Source organism: Nylanderia fulva, unplaced genomic scaffold (genome assembly GCF_048542155.1).
Source record: "Nylanderia fulva isolate GAGA-0341 unplaced genomic scaffold, ASM4854215v1 Scaffold13, whole genome shotgun sequence".
NCBI lineage: Eukaryota > Metazoa > Arthropoda > Insecta > Hymenoptera > Formicidae > Nylanderia > Nylanderia fulva.
This window is the reverse complement of record NW_028189518.1, coordinates 3304570-3325851: the sequence shown is the minus strand read 5'-3', so window position 1 is coordinate 3325851 and position 21282 is coordinate 3304570. Positions and strand designations below refer to the sequence as shown.

The window sequence follows — 21282 nt, the reverse complement described above, 5'->3', positions numbered from 1 at the left end:
CGGCTTTCGAATGCGGAATCCGCGAGACGGTTGCGAGGTCGCGACGCGGCTCGAAGGGCTGCCGTTGACCGCAAAAGGGAAAAGGTCGTGCGAATTACTTACGGAAACGCGATCGCGAAATGTCACGGCATGTCACGGTCCAGCGATGACAGATGGGTAACGCGAGACGCGAGCGCGCGCGATGGCGTATGACGTCACGCGCGGCGCGACGATTTCGTAGTTGCGCAGAGCGGTACACGTGACCTGCGCGGCTATTCTTAGCGGAGGGCCCCGTTCGCTCGTGACGAGCGATCTCTGCCTCGCTCACTCGTCGTCCGGCGCGCGTCCGAAACGCTTTGACATCAAAGAGAGTCTCCTTTCACTCTCTCTCTCCTTTACGTTAACCCGTATCACCGAATCACACACGCACCCGTTCCACAATGTCTGGACTCGCGGATCCCGTGGCGTTTGCCAAGGATTTCATCGCCGGCGGTGTGGCCGCGGCGATCTCCAAGACCACCGTCGCGCCCATCGAACGTGTCAAGTTGTTGCTGCAGGTACAGCACATCTCCAAGCAGATCTCCGAGGCACAGCGTTACAAGGGTGAGTGCGGATCTATATCTATCTATTTCTTTTCCTGTCCCAGAATCTTGCACGACAGCCGCATCACGGACGTCATCACTTCATGGCATGGCGATGATCGTCGTCTCCAGGGAACTCGGGGATATACCGTTAACGCGGCGCGTGGCGGAACGCATGAATGGTAGCCCCACGGAACATGTGACAGTAGCCATTAATCTCGAACGTGTTCCATTGTTCCCGAGGGGTGCGGGAACGCGAGCAAATTCAGCAAGTGCATTCGATAAAAGAGGAGGAAAGAGAAGAGAGAGAGAGAGAGATATGTGGCCATTATGTAATGCCGTGTTCGAAGGCGGCCGCGATGTCCCTCGCGTGTCCCTAAGCGCGCGCGATAGCCGCCTCCTCCTCGCGGAGAGGAATTTCGCGCATTTATGTAACGAAGGTCAAGCCCCCTGAGAGAGTTTCGGCGACTTATATAACTGATATGTCGCATGCATATAGCATATCCGCTTCTTCTCTCTCGCGGTTCCTCGCCGATCGATATTTCAATAAAACGCATCGTCCCGAGCCAGATGGCAGCGCGTGGCTTCTTCCTTCGCTCTCTTAACCCCGATCGATGACGGTGCGGTTCAACATGGCCGCTCTTTCGTCGGCCACGAGACCGGATTCCTTCTCCGTCTGCTTCCACGCGTCACGGAATTTGTGCCGTCCATTAAGGTCGAGCTGATTCATCGATGCCGTTGCGAGAGACGCGTCTTCGAGACGGTCTCGAGCTTCGGAATTTCAAGGAAAATCATGATGAGAAAAATGTCACTTTCTGCCAAGTTGCAATTTAATCGGTACATTAAACAATTACGATTATCGAACAAAGTTGCTCGATTGGAAAAAATCATAGCTAGAACTGAATTGTCAATTTTTAGTGCCAGTCAAATTGTATTAAATTTTAATATTGTCAAAATCTTTCTCTTGTAGTTTTATTTCTAATTAGAAACATTTAAAGAGTGCAAAGGTTAAAATCTAAAATATAAATTACATATTTAGTTTTATGTCATATATTGTATATTTATATTATTTTCTCTCTTTTAGGTATGGTCGATTGTTTCGTGCGTATCCCAAAGGAACAAGGATTCTTAAGTTACTGGCGTGGTAATCTTGCCAATGTGATCAGATACTTCCCGACGCAGGCTTTGAACTTTGCCTTTAAAGACAAGTACAAGCAAGTTTTCCTCGGTGGTGTTGATAAGAACACTCAATTTGGGCGTTATTTCTTGGGAAATCTCGCATCTGGTGGTGCTGCAGGAGCTACATCTTTGTGCTTTGTCTACCCACTTGACTTTGCCAGAACCAGGTAAATTATAAATTACTCACATTTTTAATAAATACTGTTACATTATTATAATTGATACAAAAATGATTAATCCCTAAGTAATTAGTAATTTAAAATTAATCTGTATAAATTTAATTTTATCTAAATACTTTATTTTTCTAAATTGGAATTTCAATTTAGAATATTAGAATATTATTCTAAGCTTTATATATGATTAAATTGTGTCAATAAAGTGTCAGCATATATTGTCACTTAAAAATATATTGATATTATTATTAATTTGTTTTAATAGATAAATTTATACATTTTCTAGTAAATAAAGAGTAAATAATTTTTCTAAAAATTTGTATTATTGATACTAAATACTAATTACTGTTGCATTATCGCATACTAGGTTGGCTGCCGATGTAGGCAAGGGTGGTGGCGAGCGTGAATTCACAGGATTGGGAAATTGCTTAACTAAAATTTTCAAAACTGACGGTCTCGTTGGTTTATACCGTGGTTTCGGCGTATCGGTGCAGGGTATCATTATTTACCGTGCGTCTTACTTCGGTTTCTATGACACTGCCCGTGGTATGCTGCCAGATCCCAAGAAAACTCCATTCCTTGTCTCATGGGGTATTGCACAGGTGAGAAGATTACTTCAGAAAATTTTGTTGTTCATGTATACTTGTGCAATTTCATCAAACTCTCGTTTATTCATTCAAATCTGTTGCAGGCTGTAACCACTGTCGCGGGTATTATCTCTTATCCCTTCGATACAGTACGTAGACGTATGATGATGCAGTCTGGCCGTGCCAAGACTGACATTCTGTATAAGAATACTCTCCATTGTTGGGCCACTATTTACAAATCGGAGGGTGGCAATGCTTTCTTCAAGGGTGCATTCTCTAACGTTCTCCGTGGTACCGGTGGTGCGCTCGTACTCGTATTGTACGATGAGATCAAAAATCTACTTTAAAGCGCTAAAAAGATCCTCGTCTCATTACTTTACAATCACAAACATCATCATTATTATCCGTAACATCCGATTTGATAGCAATTCCCAGAGACCGACGCGCACAGAAAAAAGCTTGCTGTCGGTAACATGAACAAGTAATTCAGGCCGAGGACGTGTGACGTAGCAGCTCGTAAAATGCATGAAACTCGGCAAAAATTGTAAACGTAAAAAAAAAATAGAAGAGAATCTGCTTAACTTATTGCCGGATTCAGTATTTTCTTGCAGCGATTGACATTACGCGTATTTTCATATTCTCTATTATCGTAAAAATAACGAAGAGGCAAATACAATCGCGGAGGTATCGCGAACACCTGTTACCTGGAAAAATGTTCCACACACGCGCGTTGAAATAAGTAGACCGGTCAGGATATTAAGTACTGAAAGTAATAATAATTGCCTAGAGAATCGAGTCAGCGCACGCAGTATCAACGAGAGAGGGACGCGCGACGAAATATCGAAATGGCGGGGCGCGTAGCCTGGGCCGCCCCCCGCCCTTATTCTCGGCCCGTTGTAGATAATTCATAATTCATAATTAATAAAATATCATTTTAATGGTATCAGCCAGTCCATTGAATTTTGATGGACGATAATTTAATTTCGCACTTCAGACAGATTATGTGTAAGATGAACAGCGGTTACTCAGAATGTATGCATCTAATCTGTTCATGTTAGGATGCATGCAGGGAAAGCAGCAAATCAATAAAAATGATATAAAATTTCATACATTCGGAAATGTTTCTTTCACCCTCCTAATCAATAAGACTATTTGAAAAGTAGATTTCAAATTTTTTTCATACAAATAGATCTAATTTATTTGACATTAGCTATTTAATTATAATTTTAAATTTAATTATAAAATTTATTTTGAATTTAATTATAATTTTAGTAAAAATTAAAAAGGTTCAAGTTACAGTTATATATCTTGAATTATTAATATCAATTCAGTGTTATATTTTTGCAACATCATTTTTTTGCTCTTTTTTAAAAATTTGAGAAAGAATTTTATTGAATATATTTCTCCTCAATTTTGGTATATAAAACATCTTAATATATATGACACATTAAATACATCCATTTATTTTTTGTCGCAAAACATTTGTTATCTGATTAAGGAAAGGGTATGCGCTTTTGGCAATTATTTACTGATTTATTGAGCAGTTAGATCCAAAAATTCAGATTTCTTTTCTTTTATATAAAATTTTATAGAATGTTTCGCACATATGCAATTGAGCATACCCTTAATGTAATCAGATATATTATACATAAGTCATTTATGTAAACAAATATACAAATCAATTATACTATATGCTTACTGATATTTTCTTACACTTATAAGAGGCAAATTTTATATATACATATATAGGTATACATATATATATATATATATATTTATATATTTATGTATGTATTGTATATATTTTTGTATAATACGTATATACTTTTTTGTACAAAAATTTCTATCTGATAACTGACATTCTAAAACAGGAATGACAGAAAAAGAATATGAAACATGATTACATATGTGATTGATTTATATACAAGTTTTAAGCAAAAATGTTGATATTAAAGTTAAAAATGTTTAAATTATATAATTATCATACAGTTGTCCTATTGGAATCTCCTGCTATTATGTCCAAAATTCGACTGATTCCAGGCATATTCAGTACAGTTCCCAATAAAGGTACTCTTCGTAGAAAATTTATTGCTACTGGTAGAAACCCACTAAAATAAAATAAATATTAAATTTATATATTTACAAAAATAAATCTTATATAGAATCAACTTTATTAAAATGCATCACACTTACCTAAATAGCAATATAAAACCATAAGTTTCTAAGATCATCCCTATAAGAGGCCAACCCATAAGTACTACAAAAACGCCTCCTAAGAAGGAGGCACTGGCTTTCATTTTATGTCTTTGAAAGAAGAAATTTAAAGTCCTCCATGGTCCAATAACACACGCGAGTCCCGATATAAACAATAGCTAAAAATGTAACAATTTATTAGAAGTCAATCCAATTATTGTGTACATATGACACTTATGCAAAGTAACAAGAGTATAATTTTACATTTCCAATAGCAAGTAAACCCTTATCAAAGAGTAATAGTACACCAAGGAATAGGAAAGAAATTCCAAATCCTGCCAATCCCACCCCGATTTCTGAAACACATCCCTTGTATTAAAATCAACAGCATTTAATTGTCGTTTCAAGTATTCGCCGGTTTATTGTTACAAGTCGGTCGATAATGATTGAAAAAAATCTCCGCACTCACTCTGTGTATCCGTGATTTCGAACATTATTTACAAATTGTTCCTCACGAAAAATTCGTGCCCGATATAACTGATTTTATTTATTCGCATGTGCAATACATAAGCGTAGAAGAGCTTAACCTATATCCACGTCATTGGTTATGATGGGGCACAAATTAACTCTAACATATGTAGAGGTTATTATTACGAAGTTTCGCGTCAGCTATTTCGTGAACGCCCTCCGCACATATGCAAATAAATTTATCACATTATTATTTCGACACTTTATATTCCATTCATTTATCTCATCTCTCTTTGAAATTATACAAAATCATTTTTATTTTTTTTTTTTTCAAGAAAAGCAAAACCTCTCATCAATCATCGTTCGATTACTCGATTCACTTCGATCGATTATCGATCTTTTTATCTATGCGCGTATTTATTGTTTTTTCATAAATTGATTTTACTGATTTTACCATAAGCATAATTATTTAATTAATTAAAAAAATGATAATTTAAAATTCATTCATTCATGTAAAAGAGAAAAGGAACGAGAAAGAAAGCAACTAAAAAACGAACATACTTTTCTGTCATATATATATATACAGAGTGTTTCAGAATGACGGAAACTTTTCCGGCAGTTCTGAAACACCCTGTATATAGGATAAACGTTTTCGACGTTGGCATCATTGGCGACAGATTGAGCTCACTTCAGAACACGAGAACGAGAACGCGATCGAGGAACGAGTCGCAGACGTTCCGCGTAATCCTGGATTTGATCCTCGTGGAAGTCGCTCCGCGCGGGGATCGATCGAGTTAAAGGATTTACGTGACATTTATGTGAGAACGCAAAAATCTACAGATGGTTTCGGTGATGCAGCCATATATGGTGAGTTCGACGTCGTATCGGATTCGTACTCGGTCTCCGGTCGTTTGACATTTCTCAATAGATCCCGCAGATCCCCTATTATACCCTCGTTACTCCTAAGACAAAATCACGATCTTACAGGACATCGAGAGTTCCAGGAGTTATATCGACGAACTCTATTCGCCGGATCCACAGAAATGTCTGGATGCGATTATGTGAGTTTTTAATTGCACTTAACCTTAAGAATGTCACGTAATTCGTTTGCCCTTCGATCAAACATTTTTTGACAGTTTGACAGTTTGAATATTAATTATTCCTCTATCTAAATATATAAAAATTGCATTAACTTTTCGCACATGGATATTTTCTCTCTTTCTCTCAGATGCCTGAAAAATTCGGTGATCGGCAGCAACAGACAAAAGGGTTCGGTTATAGCTCAAGGTGTTGTGCCTCGGCTTTTACAGTTGCTCGGAGATACGTCTGGTACCGTGGGAGATCGTGTAAGATTAGAATCTGCGGTAACACTGGGCTCTTTAGCTAAAGGCACAGACCAGCATGTATTGGCGCTTATAGACTTAGGTGTAGTTCCGTTGCTTCTTCAAGTCTTGCTTTCCGCACCGACTCCTGAGATCTCTATGGATGGCAAGACAAAAGTATTGGACCAATTGAACGAAGCCTGTTTGCGATGTCTGCGTACAGTATTCCAACATGCGGCAGCCCCAGTTCACTCGATTTATCAAGATCCCGCGTTAGTACCACGATTGTTGTCTTTAGCGAGTCGATCCGTCACCTGTCAAGTCTGTGTCGCGACGATTTTAACCACGGCATGTAAGGTAAAGGGTAATTTATCAAGTAAAAAAGATATTAGAATCACGAAGAAACTAATTTGTAAAATTATTCATTAGACGACAGAAGAGCAAAACGCTCTGTCCAAAGGTGGAGCGGTGGAAACGTTGGCGATGCAATTGGATTCCCCTCTGTCCGACATTCAATTACCAGCTCTGGCCTGCTTAGCAAATATGTGTTACCAAAATCACATGGTATCAGCTATGGTCGCATCAGCCAGCACAAACAATACCGTCCATGGTAGATTGGTGCCTGTGGCACTGGGCCAATTAATGGGACGTGAGAAAAGCTCATTGATACAGCTCGAAGCTGCAAGATGCATCGCATACATGCATAGAGCCGGTGCGTTGCCATCTACCGATCCGCGAGTTGTGTATCGAGCATTACCGTGTCTCGTTCGATTGTGTCATCGAGACCGTCCGCCGCGTGAAAGAGTCGCCGCGGCCGAGACACTTGCGTATCTTACCGAAGTTGATACAGATCTGCAGCGTTTAGCGTCGATTAGTAATCATCTGATACCGACACTAGCGGAGTTGCTGAGACCACATCCACAAGTAATACACAATTATTATACCATAAACGTACAGATAAAAGTACAGTAAAAAAATTTATATTATTTTTATAGTTGCGTTTATTTGAAAATGTGTGCGACATTTGTTCCAGGTTCAGGATGCAACGTTAACGCAAGATATGCGACAAGCCGCGTTTAGAGCATTCGCGTCTCTCGGTGCTAATGACGAGGACATTCGAAAGCGTATTATCGAAACGGAAAGTCTTATGGAGCAAGTTGTCTCTGGTCTTCAAGATCCCGGCGGATCCCGCGTTCGTTTAGCCGCGGTTAGATGTTTGCACTCCCTCTCGAGGAGTGTGCAACAGCTTCGCACTACGTTTCAGGATCATGCAGTGTGGAGGCCGCTTATGCAGTTGTTACATGGAGCGGACAAGGGGTTGGAGGGTAAAATATGATAATATACATTTACAATAAACAAAATATTACAGATTACGTTAAAATAGACATTGATAGACATTAATAAACATGTATGTTGCATGCATATATATTGCATGTAAGATACAGTATAGGTATATTTAGCTTTAAATTTCGAACAGTTTAATCAAAGAGAAAGAAAAAAAATATCAAAAAGAAGTATTCATGTATATTGTAAATTATTCTTTCTTTATTCTATATAAGAGCCAAGAGAATTGTAGTTGAATAAAAATACACGTATCAAAAAAGTTCGTCATCTTTTAAATTTTTTGTCGTGATTAGTCATATTAATATTTTGCAAAGAAGCAAACGATTTAGTATTTCCAAATAAAAAGTAAAATCAATATGTGAGTTTAGAAACGAGGACGACATGCTTTTTAATGCGTGTAGAGAAAAACAGTGAATACATCCCTATTCTCTTTTCTCTATCTACATTGTAAAATCATTTTTCCAAAAGAAGAAAAGGAATAAAGAAATCAATGCTTATATAATTAGCTGTTATTATTAGTATTCGAACGCCGACTATGAGTTACTATTAACATTGTTATAATTATTGTACTATAGGTAGAGGCGAAGGTGAAGGTGATTTATTAACTGTTGCCTCGAGTACTTTATGTAATTTACTATTGGAGTTTAGTCCGAGCAAAGAACCAATTCTCGAATCCGGCGGAGTAGAATTGTTGTGTTCACTCACTAAACGACCCGAATCGGCACTCCGACTGAACGGGATTTGGGCCTTAATGAACGTGGCTTTTCAAGCGGAGCAACGTGTAAAATCGCAAATACTTTCGTGCTTGGGCACCGATCAAATCTTTCGCCTTCTGGCCGATCCTGAATTGAGCGTTCTGATGAAGACGCTGGGGCTGTTACGAAACTTGCTCTCTACTAAGGCTCACATAGATCGTATAATGGGCGAACATGCCACTCATGTTATGCAAGCGGTTATCCTAGTATTGGAAGATCCGGAACATCCGGCGGATGTCAAAGAACAAGCGCTTTGCATCTTAGCAAATGTAGCTGATGGTGATCGAGCTAGAGATCACATTATGGCTAATGACGACGTGCTTAAGAAACTCATGGATTACATGGTTCGTAATTATAATATTTTACTTTTTCTCTTCAATATTTCATTACTTCAATTAATATCTGTTTCTTTTGGATTCTACAAATAAGGCGGCGTTGTTCATGCTTATGGACGGTTGTTTTATTTACAATAGAATAAAATAGCATAAAAATTTGATTGCCATAAGCTTGGTGATGCCAAATGTGTGCATTAAATGATTAAATCGAAGCATTCACATTCTATCTATTAATTTAACAATTATCTTTTAAATGTCTTAATTGTATACATATATATATGTTATAGTATATGTACAATGTATATATTTTATGTAGATGCATAGCAATGTGAAACTACAAGTCGCAGCGATTTTCTGTGTATGTAATCTAGTCTGGAGAGAGGAACCCGGTGCCGCGCAACGACAAGCGCGTCTAAGAGAATTAGGAATTTATCGTATCTTGCAACAGCTACGTCACACGAAAGACACCCAATTGTTTGAGAAGTATGAAAGATAAATATTATGCCCCACCCACTATTTTATTGTCACTTATTGTAAACTTTTGTATTAACAAATCTCATTGTTATTTCCATTTCAGAGTCAAGACTGCCCTATCGCAATTTTACGAGACTTGAACTTGAAACGTATTACCGACGAAGATTAGATTTCGGATGATTTCAAGTGTCTTTTTTATATTTGAAATACATTACGACTTTAGCATTAATACTGTGATTACCTCGGTTGATGATGTGTATAAGTACTTGAAAGTTATAAATAAGATGAACAAATTGAGACATTTCTGAGCCTATGCCTGTAACTTTGTAGTATTTATTTAATTTAATACAGAAAGTAATTGTGAAAAAATATACAATTTCTTTGACTTTATTAAAAGTAATAATGGATTTGATATCTATTAATTTACAATATTTGTTTACAAGCAGAGGCTTCAGATGGATTGATTATGCAATAAGAAAAAAAAATTAAGAGAAAAAATAAAATCATGAAAAGAACTTGAAATAAACACAGAAAGCGCATACAATATTTATGTAGTATACTTTGTGTCCATTCCTTTGTATGGATATATTTATGTTAGAAGAATTCCATAATAAATTTATTTATATTTAAGATTTTTTAATATATATTTGAAAGAAAATATATATGACTAGCATAAAATGTTCAATAAACATTAAATTTTATCTTTGGTACGTGTCTCTAGCTTATATGAAAAAATTCATGTAATTTAAATAGTTTTGATTCTTATGACAATTCCATTAAAAAGAAATCTGGAATGTTAAAAATTTTAAAATTTACAAATTCGTCAATACTGATACAAGATACAAACTTGTACCAAATAACAACATTAAATTTTATGCATTCACTGCATCATGATATTCATTGGCAATAAATAATAATGATCAGTTTTTTCCTTATTGTTATAAATATTAAATAACCAGAGTGTCAAGATAATATTAAATTGCATTATGAATTAAGCAGAAGCATTACTATCGCCGGAAAGATTCTCCATTGGATTAGCCAATGGATCCAATTCTGCAAATAAATCCAACCACGAATTACCTTTCTGCTTTCCAGTCTTGTTCTTTTTCTATGAAAAGAATATTGCGATATTAATCGTACGAGGCACGAAGAGGAGAAGGGGATTATTACTATTAATTTAGATGCTTACTTTGTCGTCTGTGCTATTAGTTGTGGTACTCTTCTGTCCCATACCTAGTGCTGCATCTCCTAAACTCTGTTTCAAAATGTTTGGTGGTAGAAAAGTATCATTTGATATGCCTTCCCAATCATTGCTCGTACATTGCTGCTTGTCATTTAGAATTTCATCGAATAGTGCTGCACTTTCAGAAGCCAAAAAATTTAATGATTGCTCCTGTTGAGTTTCTGATGACAACAATGGTAAATCGGATAAATTAAAATCTGTATTGCACTCTTCAAATATATCCATTGCTAACTTTTGTTCTTCAGAAGTTTTCTCAAATTTGGAATGATCATTTTTCTCAGTTTTAGTAGTTGATTGTCCAGTGGTATTAGAAACATCCTTTTCTAAGTTCAGATTTGCAAAGAATTCTTCAAGACCTTTATCACTTTCCACATCATTAGTATTATGCACGATTCCATTGCTCGAAGAATTTGTAGTCGAATCTAAATGTATCAATATATCTTTTGGCTCATTTTCTATATCCAAGAGCTTTTCAGTTTGTTTAGTTTTTTCTGATGTATTTTCTGAATTTGTAGTAGCTTCTTGTGCTTCCTCAACATCATCATGATAATCCATATCAAAAAATGGTAATCTATAAAAATTAATATTACAAAAATGATGACACTATTTATTTTCAATCTTTTATATTTATTTTTATTTTGTAACTTACTTATCCTCATCACCACCTGTTTCTTGTGCCAATTTACTAGAAGTTTCAGCCAGTTCTCGTACAACAGTAAAATCAAAATGTTGATAGCCTTTAAAGCTGTTTGCTATCGTAGAATAAGCTTGTGTAGATTTCTTTGTAAAATTCAGGAGTGTGGTTTGGTATAAAACTAAGGCATGACTGAACATATTGCACCTTGCTGCTGCTAATAAATCAACCTTCTGAAGACAGTCAAGGGCCAGATTGTCAAAAATTATTTTGCCCCTAAATTGTAACAGATATAAAGGTTTTTAAATATATAATTAAATTTATAAAGACAAATACAGTACATGTAATTTAATTAACTATAATGGTTAAAGAAGAGGAACTTAGATTAAATCTGTGATTATACTTTTATTATAAGTGAAAGTGCAAAATGGAACTTACTGTTTGACACGTGCTTGAACTTTTTTAAATCTCTCTACTTGTTTGGACGTATCTGGATCTAAATCTTGAGAAATATTTTTCATCCATGATAGGGCAGCTCGATATTCTGTACGAGCTTTTTCCATTGCTTGCACATTTTGTAATGTATCTTCGATAGCTCTTTGCCTAAATGTTTCTACCTCTTGATACAGTCGACCCAAAGGAGCTCTTAATGCAAGCCTTTGCTGACCTGAATAAGATAAGGATTTTCCAACTGCTGACATCATCTTGCCAGCACGAGTTTTATCTTGTTTCCCAGCATCCTTCAAGAAACGTCCCATTCCATTTTCTTCCTGAGCTAAATCTATATAAAATAAAAATTTAAATTATTTTATTATCATAATATTATATATAAATCTATTCTTATAACTTAATTTTTTTAAAGTCAAGATATAATAGAGATATGTTAGAGAGTAGCATTTAATATATTAATTAATATATTATCCTTTATTAGAAATTGTGTTAAAACGCACTGCATAATCTTTCTTGATATCTGTCAATAACTCTTTGTAAGTAAGAACAAGATTCTTGAATACTGCGAAACAACTCTAGCTTTGCATCCAATTCAGCATCCGAAGCAATTATACATTCGTCTTCTTTCTTTCCTAATCTCCGAGACAAAACTTGCTTTGTTACCCAGAATTGATGTTGCATTTTTGTTATAGCAGAATCATCATGCATATTAGATTTTTGAACCCAACAATCAAATGTATTTCCTGATATACCTGGTGCACCTCTATTACTATACACAAGATAAAACAATTTGTGTAAGTTTTAATCAATATATATTATTAAATGTAATGATTAATAAAGAGAATATATGCAAAAGAATTTGAAATAATATATATATAAGTGCAATACGTTTTCATTATAACAAAAAAATTAAATATACTAAAATATATGTTTAATTTTACTGATTTTTAATAATTATTTAAATAAATCTGTTAATAAACTACAGATTTTCTTTTTTCAATTAATAAGTGAAAAGTTTGCAAATAGTGCCCATGGACAATATATCTAATTAATATCCATAACTTTTTTAGACACTAGTGACGAAGAAATAAATTCACAAGATTTATAAAAAAATTAGTTTACATGATATCTATTAATAACACAAAGAGGTGATGAACTACCATATTGATTTAGAATAGTTAGAAATTAGAATCTATTTAGACTAAGAGAATGACAATTCTCGTCTTTCCAAGGCCATTGTTCACCACTGGATTTGCATGCAACCCACTTATCAGTGAGATAAACCAAGCGTTTCAGGACAACAAAATCTAGATAAGAAGAGGAAAAAAAGGGAAAACTTACTAAGCATTCATAACGGAAGACCTGCTGCTACCTGGGTACGAGAGTGCGTGAGTTAATGTTTACAATCACAAAGCATGAGCTCGAAAACCGTAAATCGTCATTCAATTGTATATCACATTGTGCACATCATTATTCCTCGCACTATGATATTGCATTTCGATTGCACAGTTGATGGTCGAGAGTGTCTAATGGTGCGACGACAGTCGTGGCATTTCTACATGACAGCTTATCAAGCAGGAAGAAACAGGCCACGAAGGCCAACTTGTCATGTCCGACAAGGGACAACCACCAGCTTTAATCGACCAATACTGACATTAGAACGGAATAGCGCCGAGACGTCGTGATTGGATGCTCGAAATATATGGTTCGCGTCACGATAAGAGAGAATATGTAAGCGGATAAATTAATTATATATTATTATAATACGAATCAGCTGTTCAATTTTTGTCAGACGAGATCTCACGATCGCAATTGTGGAACCCGAATCGATCATTATGATAATTATAAATAATGAACCCATCTCTTTGAGTAATTGTATTATTTTTATTAATCATTTTATTTGCGTAAGACACAACGAAATTTTCCTTTGAACATATAATATATATATTAAATTAATTAAATGCAAAAAACTGATTCTTTTATAAATATATATATATATATTATAATTTCTTTTATCTTCAGTCGATTAGGCAGATTGCGACTTCTAAGTTGAGTTTATCAACGTATAGGTAGCGCTGATGTAACTTCCTGTTAAATTTTGTGTAACGCCAGAGTTATTTTTATCGTGCAATTTACTCAGTAAAGCTGTTTGCTTAAATTACAGCCGTTCAGGATATATTTTACGAATATCTTTATCTAAATAGAGCACGTAGTTTCGCAATTCTGTTCGAACATTCGATCGAATAAAAAACTCGTCGATCCATTAATTGATATACTCAAAGAAATTAGGTATGTATTATTTTTACTCCATTTACAACTTTTATTTTTTGATATAGAGAAAGATGTTTTTATTGCGCCAAAATTGTATTAATATTTATCATAATCTAAGACTATTCCTGTTGCCATGACAAAAAAGTTTGTTAATTAATGACCAATAATAATAACATTTATTTTCACACATTTAGGTTACGATTGGTTATCAGCGTGAATCGAAACATCAATTGCCAGGACAGAAGATTGGAAAAAATAGAGTACGTATTTCGTAGGAATAAAAACATAAAAACATAAATTTACTTTGATAAATCGCGCATTTTCTGGAATCTTCCCGCGCAAACGCGATTGATCTCGTATATTCGAACGCGAGTTATTGTCGCGCAATTTCTTGCCATTTCTAGAAGATACTCGAGCGCGATTCCAATTGTACAGCTGATCGATATTTAGCAAACAAGCATATTCTTTGTTTCATCGATGCGCCAGATATGATATTTCATCGAAAGCAACATGATTCGTGCGGTTAATTATAGCCGTGGATATTCTATATCGTGCGCCGTATTTTTCTACGTCGTTTCATCCCGTTGCACGATGTCTCTCCTTCCTTCTCTACGCATGCGCCGATGGAAGCATCTCGGGGATTCGAGAATCCGCGCCGCGATTGGTCATCCGCGGAAGCTTCTCGAAACGGGCGATTCGGTATATTTAAAAGCGCGGTGCAAGCCCGCGTTCTCAGTTTCGAACGAACGTGACAGGAGTAAGGTGTTCCGCAAGTGCCCACATTCTTTAGCGCCGACTCGCAGATTATAAATCGTCTACGACAGAAAAGCTACGACAAGGTGAATATTCCGTGTATTTTCAACTTCAAATTCATTTCTTAACGAAATAATCGTATGGTAATGTAAGTTAATTTTTTTCTGAAAATTGCATCACTTGCCGTGAAATCTTTCATTTATCCAATTGAAGCTGTTTAAATACGAATTTTTACGTAGTTTTTTTTTTGTATCAAAACTTATTTATATTTTAATAGATTTAAATATGTATAAATAATGTGTTTTTTCCCTCGTTTTATTATATAATTTGAAATTGTAATTCAATTGTGCAAAAAAGCGGAAGTGCAATTTTATCAGAATTTGGTTGGAATAATATAACTAGAATACATTATCTTTGAATGAGAATCTTTGTAGTTTTATGTTATTTGTCCGCACGACATGTCATCGTAATTTCTAGACAAACCTTGCAATGACGCATCGCAAACTAATCGTAGAAAATAAACGTTTTTACAAGGTTATCCACTAAAGTAAATGATGAAAATTTCACAATTTTTCTTACAACAATTTAGAAATGTACCATAATACATTTTTATAATTGTAAAAATAATTCTGCAAACGATGAAGTTGTTCACTTAATTGTCAATCGATTATTCGAGAAACAAGTCTATTGCGTCGCACTATTTCGAGCGCGAAATACGCGACTATATTCCGCCAACTTCACTTTTCTCGGAATTGAATTAATTGAGCTGTTTTTTTTCATCGTGATGCACATATAATAGCTGACATCATATATTTCACTTTCAGTATTCGATCGCATTGAGAGATTGCTTGTAATAAGAGAGAATAAGGATAACACGATGTCGAAAGCACCGGCAGTCGGAATTGACTTAGGTACCACATATTCCTGCGTGGGTGTCTTCCAACACGGAAAAGTTGAAATCATCGCCAATGATCAGGGTGACCGGACTACACCAAGTTATGTAGCCTTCACCGACACCGAGAGGTTGATCGGCGATGCGGCGAAAAATCAGGTTGCCATGAACCCCAGCAACACCATCTTCGGTGAGTTGAAAAATTTTTATGCAATGCGATACTTATATCGCACGTTAGTAATTTAGCGAGTTTTGATACTTGATATTTTAATGATTTTAAAGATTATATTAATTAAACATGCATGTACGTTGTAACTTTGACGTATTAGACACAAAAGAATTTATTTTAAATCAAGATTGTCATTTGTGAATTTTTTTCGATTCTTTGGAATTGAACTTGAAACTGTGTTTTACACGTAATGCACCTCGACTGTGTATTTTACTGCACTAGTGACCTTGCACAATCTTTCCATAGCATCTAGTCACTGTGCACGCAATTTTCTCCCTCTGCCCGCTCATTTTCATCCTTTACATTATAGTCGAACGTTCTGACGACACGTCAGTTTTATATAATCCTAATTTATGCCAGCGATAAACACTATTTACCGATTCATGTTGGATCGAAATCAAAATGATTCATACGATATATTTCTCGCTATTATCGAATAAGCAATCTCGCTAAATATCGAATTTATTGATTTTTTTTCGTAATGAACATATTACATTTACGTAATACATTTTTACAAACATGCATATTATGTTTGACGCACATTATTGTGATAAATCTTTTAGATTTATTTTTACAATTTTTACAATTTTTACAAACAAAATTGGTAAGTATATTATTTAAAAATTTTTTTAAACAAAATTATTTTCTGATAATAAATTTTATAATTATAATAAGTAAATTTTATAATATAATTGATTATAACTATAAATTTTTAATTAATAAATTTTAAATTATAAATTTTGTAATTATAATTTATTATAATTATGCATTTTCTTATTATAATTATAAATATCAAAGCTGGCAAATATTGAATATTTTTTTTAACGAGGTGATAATTCTAGGCAATGTTCAGCAATCATTCCTTCAGAATCCAATACAATCCACATCCTCTTCAGCTAGTTGCACGGCATGTTTTAAGAAACGTTCTTTGAAGAAAAAACAATTTATAATATATTATAATTTTTATCTCTCTAAAGACGCAAAGCGATTGATCGGTCGCCGGTTCGATGATGCAACAGTACAGAGTGACATGAAGCACTGGCCGTTCACGGTAGTCAATGACGGAGGCAAACCAAAGATCGAGGTGTTGTACAAAGGCGAGACGAAGACCTTCTTCCCCGAGGAAGTGTCCTCCATGGTTTTAACGAAGATGAAGGAGACAGCGGAGGCGTATTTGGGAAAGACCGTGACAAACGCCGTTATTACTGTACCAGCGTATTTCAACGACTCTCAGAGGCAGGCGACAAAGGATGCTGGTGCCATCGCTGGTCTGAATGTTCTCAGGATAATAAACGAGCCGACAGCAGCCGCGATAGCGTACGGTCTCGATAAGAAGGCCGCAGGCGAAAAGAACGTCCTGATTTTCGACTTGGGCGGTGGTACCTTCGACGTATCAATTCTGACAATCGAGGATGGCATCTTCGAGGTGAAATCTACAGCCGGCGACACGCATCTTGGCGGCGAGGACTTCGACAATCGAATGGTGAATCACTTCGTGCAAGAATTCAAGAGGAAATACAAAAAGGACTTGAGCACTAACAAAAGATCCCTGAGACGTTTGAGGACAGCCTGCGAAAGGGCGAAGAGAACGTTGAGCTCGTCGACGCAAGCAAGCATCGAGATTGACTCCTTGTTCGAGGGTATTGATTTCTACACGTCAATCACCAGGGCTAGATTCGAGGAACTCTGCGCCGATCTATTCAGAAGTACACTTGAACCCGTCGAGAAAGCACTTAGAGACGCAAAGATGGACAAGGCTCAAGTTCATAGTATAGTTCTAGTCGGTGGTTCCACCAGGATACCAAAGATTCAGAAGTTACTTCAAGATTTCTTCAACGGCAAGGAGCTGAATAAATCAATTAATCCAGACGAGGCTGTTGCTTACGGCGCAGCGGTTCAGGCGGCTATTTTGCACGGTGACAAGTCCGAGGAGGTTCAAGATTTACTTCTGTTGGATGTAACTCCGTTGTCATTGGGTATTGAAACCGCTGGCGGTGTCATGACAACTTTGATCAAGAGGAACACGACGATACCAACGAAACAGACTCAGACGTTTACCACGTATTCCGACAATCAACCGGGAGTACTTATTCAAGTCTACGAAGGAGAGAGAGCGATGACCAAGGATAACAACATTCTCGGCAAATTTGAATTAACTGGAATACCACCGGCGCCTAGGGGTGTACCGCAAATTGAAGTTACTTTTGATATTGACGCAAATGGTAAGTTAAACATTGAGGTTTTTTTACAATCAAATATTTAATCTATTATTTAATAATTTAATTAACGCATTTCTTATTTTTCTATTTTATTTTATAGGTATATTGAATGTCTCTGCGATTGAGAAATCTACAGGTAAAGAAAATAAAATCACAATTACCAATGACAAAGGCCGTTTATCGAAAGAGGAGATAGAAAGGATGGTAAATGAAGCCGACCAATATCGCTCAGAAGATGAACAGCAACGAGAAAGGATTAGTGCTAAAAACGCTCTTGAATCGTATTGCTTTAACATGAAGAGCACGATAGAGGATGAAAAAGTTAAAGATAAGATTGATGCGTCTGATAAGGAAAAAGTTATGTCCAAGTGCAACGAAATTATTTCATGGTTGGATGCCAATCAATTAGCGGAGAAGGAAGAGTTTGCTGACAAGCAGAAAGAATTGGAGGCTATTTGCAATCCTATCGTCACGAAACTTTATCAAAGCGGTGGAGCACCTGGTGGTTTCCCTGGTGCTGGAGGAGCAGGACCTAATCCTGGTGCCGGTGGTACCGGAGGTGCCGGACCAACCATCGAAGAAGTCGATTAAATTGAATCTTCTGTTTTTTTCTTCTCGCACAACTTTTCATTTCATCTTATTTTACAATGCGTATTATTATTATTTATGTTTGACAGTCATTTTAGTTTATTTCTTGTAAAATAACATTTTTTATTTTTTAAAGAATATAATATGATAAATTTGTTATAATATTTATATTAGAAGTTAATATATTATAATAAATATTTATATTAAAAATTAATATATATTATGTTGGTTATATATATATATATACACAAATTTTATATTTTTCCTATTTTTTAGTGCGATTTGAAATATGATAATTTTTTATTTAGTTTCCATTGAATTGCGTTAATTTTCGGGTCGATAAAATTGAACGAGAATTATTAAATAAGTAGTAATTACACCGACGAACTGAAAAAGAAATTTGTTTTAATAGTGCTGTAAATTATATATTATAATTTCCAAAGAAATTTATATATTTATTATAAAATTGTATACTCACACCACTAAGTAGAGCATTATTCATTTCAAAAAAGTTGCAAGCTGTAATTGTTACTCGATGCTGCTGTAATTGAATAGAAAAATCATTGATCTCGTTTCTGACACAATCTTTGTCCAGGTTTTTACGCAAATTTTCTATAACAATATAGTTTAGATTATTATAACTGCTACTTCTATTAAAATTTTGCTCGCCGTCTTGGATTTCTGATGGTACTTCTAGATTTAGTTGATTTCTTGTACCGTTTAGTTTACGAATATTCACATTGTTGCAATTTAATATAATCTTATATATAATTATTCCAGTTTTGTCGGCTTCTTGACGCGCGAGTGTACAAATCCAACACATTAGGCCGAATTGTGCGGCATATAAAAACCAAAGTATATTATTGATCAGCATAAATGCGTCATTTTTTTCTACAACGCCCATGTAAATTCTAAATAGCACAGCTACGACCATGGTGAAGCAATTTGCCGAGAATAGAAGAAGTTGAAAACCGTGAATATCGTTTACCATCGTGACCAGATCACAAATTCCTGTAGAACATAATTATCTTCTTAATTTAACAATGTAATATCACAATATTGTACTACACATCGAATTACCTATCTTTTGTCTTACGTGAATAATATTTAAATTATCGCGAAGAGAATATTACTTTAAAAGATTTTAAAAAATATTAAAAATTAATAATAATAAAATTAATAAAATAGTATTAATATATTATAATTAATAAAGTAATATTCCACAATTAATATTTTAAAGTAATATTTATCTTCAAAGAGATTGTAAAAATATTTTTAATAAAATACGAGCACTTACCCGTGTGTAATTCTCTAAAACATCTGAGTTTAAGCGTAATCAATGGTGCACTAAATCTGTCATTTAATTGCACGATTAATTCATTTATCGTTTGAAATCTATGATATAGCACATAGACGATAACGTCAAATATGAAGCTGTTGATCAATGACTGAGCTATCGTATAATAAAGTAGCAAGTCAGATGCGAAAATATCTTCGGGACGCGTGAAAAAATAATATAGAGCGTGTATGATTAGAAATAGTGGACCGCAAACAATTGTTGCGAAAATAGCCAGCACTTCGATAATTTTTATCGGTCGATCGTTCATAGACGTTTCTTTTCTGATCTTCTGATCGACATTCTTCATTTTGTTCATTAATTCAGGCCACTTCTCATACTGCCCGACGCCGTGATAAACGTAGTAATATGCCGACACATAAGACATCACTTTGCTCATGTAGTACATAATCTTGTATATGTCACTTTTGAAAACCTTACCGAAGGTGAAGAAATCTATCGCACCATAAGCCACGATGACGGAACATATTCCGAAGTGAATAATACGTAGGATTAACGTGACAGCTTTAGGACACTTTCGCGGACGTGCAACGCCGACTCCAAGGAACCAAGAAAAAAATACTATCGGGCGTAAAGTGTGCTCTATTGAGGGCGAGTTGTTTTCTATTTGCACAGAGATTTCTTCTTCCATTTTTTTGCCTTCAATTTCCTTATTGATTGATACGTTTATATCTGTAAATTAGAACAAAATTATATTTTTGATATAGAGTACTTTTTAAAAAGCGTTGAAGTATTTTCAATTTTTCTAGGAAGAATGTTAGAGATATTCTGAAAGTCTAGTATGTTTTCCCTGGTATATCAGATACAAAATATAGGACATTACTATTATAATATTAACGAAGTTCAGATTGCGTGATATTTGCCCTAAACACAACGTGGTTTTAGTAAATTAAGTCAATTTTTAGGGAAACACTATACATATCATTAACAATGCACAAGATTTTGAATAATGAAAACCTTCAATTAACTTTTTGGGACACATGCTCTTTTTACAAATGATTTTATATTATACTAACTTAACGTTATTTTACATACGAAATATGTAAAAAAATATATAAAATATATGAATTAATAGTTTATAATAAAATATCAAAAGTAAAGCAACTAATGTATATTATATATATGTATGATATAAAAAATAATATATGTGATAAAATAGTAATTTTAATTTTTATATTAAATATATCTATGAAATACTTTGCTAAGGAGTTTATAGAATTTGTATTTATAGCTATATATGTGTGTTGTTTTTGAAG

General features: G+C 35.1%; 5 protein-coding genes and 1 pseudogene across 9 annotated transcripts; 3 read left to right on the top strand and 3 right to left on the bottom strand.

The window, feature by feature from the left end:
- The first annotated feature begins 294 nt into the window (after window positions 1-294).
- On the top strand, window positions 295-3606 carry Ant (ADP/ATP translocase). The gene is made up of 4 exons (XM_029304835.2): window positions 295-582; window positions 1645-1906; window positions 2280-2514; window positions 2604-3606. Exons 1-4 carry the CDS (start codon window positions 420-422, stop codon window positions 2844-2846), a joined length of 903 nt encoding a protein of 300 aa, XP_029160668.1. The 5' UTR covers window positions 295-419; the 3' UTR covers window positions 2847-3606.
- Window positions 3607-3933: 327 nt separating this feature from the next.
- LOC114932470 (vesicle transport protein GOT1B) lies at window positions 3934-5540 on the bottom strand. The gene is made up of 4 exons (XM_029304686.2): window positions 5162-5540; window positions 4957-5048; window positions 4693-4871; window positions 3934-4607 (listed from the first exon to the last, which is right to left on the bottom strand). Exons 1-4 carry the CDS (start codon window positions 5184-5186, stop codon window positions 4481-4483), a joined length of 423 nt encoding a protein of 140 aa, XP_029160519.1. The 5' UTR covers window positions 5187-5540; the 3' UTR covers window positions 3934-4480.
- Window positions 5541-5821: 281 nt separating this feature from the next.
- On the top strand, window positions 5822-9936 carry LOC114932469 (armadillo repeat-containing protein 8). Its single transcript, XM_029304685.2, has 8 exons — window positions 5822-6027; window positions 6148-6221; window positions 6389-6839; window positions 6912-7406; window positions 7516-7807; window positions 8402-8925; window positions 9233-9399; window positions 9494-9936. Exons 1-8 carry the CDS (start codon window positions 6001-6003, stop codon window positions 9528-9530), a joined length of 2067 nt encoding a protein of 688 aa, XP_029160518.1. The 5' UTR covers window positions 5822-6000; the 3' UTR covers window positions 9531-9936.
- Window positions 6910-13554, bottom strand: ICA69 (islet cell autoantigen 1-like protein). 3 transcript variants are annotated; one of them, XM_029304586.2, is made up of 6 exons: window positions 13059-13554; window positions 12218-12486; window positions 11706-12048; window positions 11283-11543; window positions 10580-11204; window positions 6910-10498 (listed from the first exon to the last, which is right to left on the bottom strand). In XM_029304586.2, exons 1-6 carry the CDS (start codon window positions 13067-13069, stop codon window positions 10382-10384), a joined length of 1626 nt encoding a protein of 541 aa, XP_029160419.1. In that variant the 5' UTR covers window positions 13070-13554; the 3' UTR covers window positions 6910-10381. The 3 variants fall into 3 exon arrangements, with proteins under 3 accessions (XP_029160419.1, XP_029160420.1, XP_029160421.1); XM_029304587.2 differs by lacking the exon at window positions 13059-13554 and adding an exon at window positions 12878-12995; XM_029304588.2 differs by lacking the exon at window positions 12218-12486.
- Window positions 13240-19253, top strand: LOC114932413 (heat shock 70 kDa protein cognate 4). 3 transcript variants are annotated; one of them, XM_029304584.2, is made up of 5 exons: window positions 13240-13448; window positions 14183-14248; window positions 15566-15823; window positions 16840-18084; window positions 18182-19253. In XM_029304584.2, the coding sequence occupies exons 3-5, from the start codon at window positions 15619-15621 to the stop codon at window positions 18670-18672; spliced, it is 1941 nt and encodes a 646-aa protein (XP_029160417.2). In that variant the 5' UTR covers window positions 13240-13448; window positions 14183-14248; window positions 15566-15618; the 3' UTR covers window positions 18673-19253. The 3 variants fall into 3 exon arrangements, with proteins under 3 accessions (XP_029160417.2, XP_029160416.2, XP_029160415.2); XM_029304583.2 differs by lacking the exon at window positions 13240-13448 and adding an exon at window positions 13834-14006; XM_029304582.2 differs by lacking the exons at window positions 13240-13448; window positions 14183-14248 and adding an exon at window positions 14713-14827.
- Window positions 18970-20844, bottom strand: LOC114932525 (uncharacterized; annotated as a pseudogene).
- Between the last annotated feature and the right edge of the window lie 438 nt (window positions 20845-21282).

Bases quoted from the DNA above. Each gene is read 5' to 3' on its own strand.
- LOC114932469 (XM_029304685.2), top strand. From the start codon at position 6,001: ATGGTTTCGGTGATGCAGCCATATATG. The intron at 6,222-6,388 runs GTGAGTTTTTAA...TCTTTCTCTCAG, and splicing joins AAATGTCTGGATGCGATTAT to ATGCCTGAAAAATTCGGTGA. The intron at 9,400-9,493 runs GTATGAAAGATA...TTTCCATTTCAG, and splicing joins GACACCCAATTGTTTGAGAA to AGTCAAGACTGCCCTATCGC.
- ICA69 (XM_029304586.2), bottom strand. The intron at 11,544-11,705 runs GTAAGTTCCATT...GTTACAATTTAG, and splicing joins GTTCAAGCACGTGTCAAACA to GGGCAAAATAATTTTTGACA. The intron at 11,205-11,282 runs GTAAGTTACAAA...TAATTTTTATAG, and splicing joins ACAGGTGGTGATGAGGATAA to ATTACCATTTTTTGATATGG.
- LOC114932470 (XM_029304686.2), bottom strand. From the start codon at position 5,186: ATGTTCGAAATCACGGATACACAGA. The intron at 5,049-5,161 runs GTGAGTGCGGAG...GATGTGTTTCAG, and splicing joins CGAAATCACGGATACACAGA to AAATCGGGGTGGGATTGGCA. The intron at 4,608-4,692 runs GTAAGTGTGATG...ATTTTATTTTAG, and splicing joins GGTTTTATATTGCTATTTAG to TGGGTTTCTACCAGTAGCAA.
- LOC114932413 (XM_029304584.2), top strand. From the start codon at position 15,619: ATGTCGAAAGCACCGGCAGTCGGAATTGACTTAGGTACCACATATTCC. The intron at 15,824-16,839 runs GTGAGTTGAAAA...ATCTCTCTAAAG, and splicing joins CCCCAGCAACACCATCTTCG to ACGCAAAGCGATTGATCGGT. The intron at 18,085-18,181 runs GTAAGTTAAACA...TTTATTTTATAG, and splicing joins TTTTGATATTGACGCAAATG to GTATATTGAATGTCTCTGCG.
- Ant (XM_029304835.2), top strand. From the start codon at position 420: ATGTCTGGACTCGCGGATCCCGTGGCGTTTGCCAAGGATTTCATCGCC. The intron at 583-1,644 runs GTGAGTGCGGAT...TCTCTCTTTTAG, and splicing joins CGAGGCACAGCGTTACAAGG to GTATGGTCGATTGTTTCGTG. The intron at 1,907-2,279 runs GTAAATTATAAA...ATCGCATACTAG, and splicing joins CTTGACTTTGCCAGAACCAG to GTTGGCTGCCGATGTAGGCA.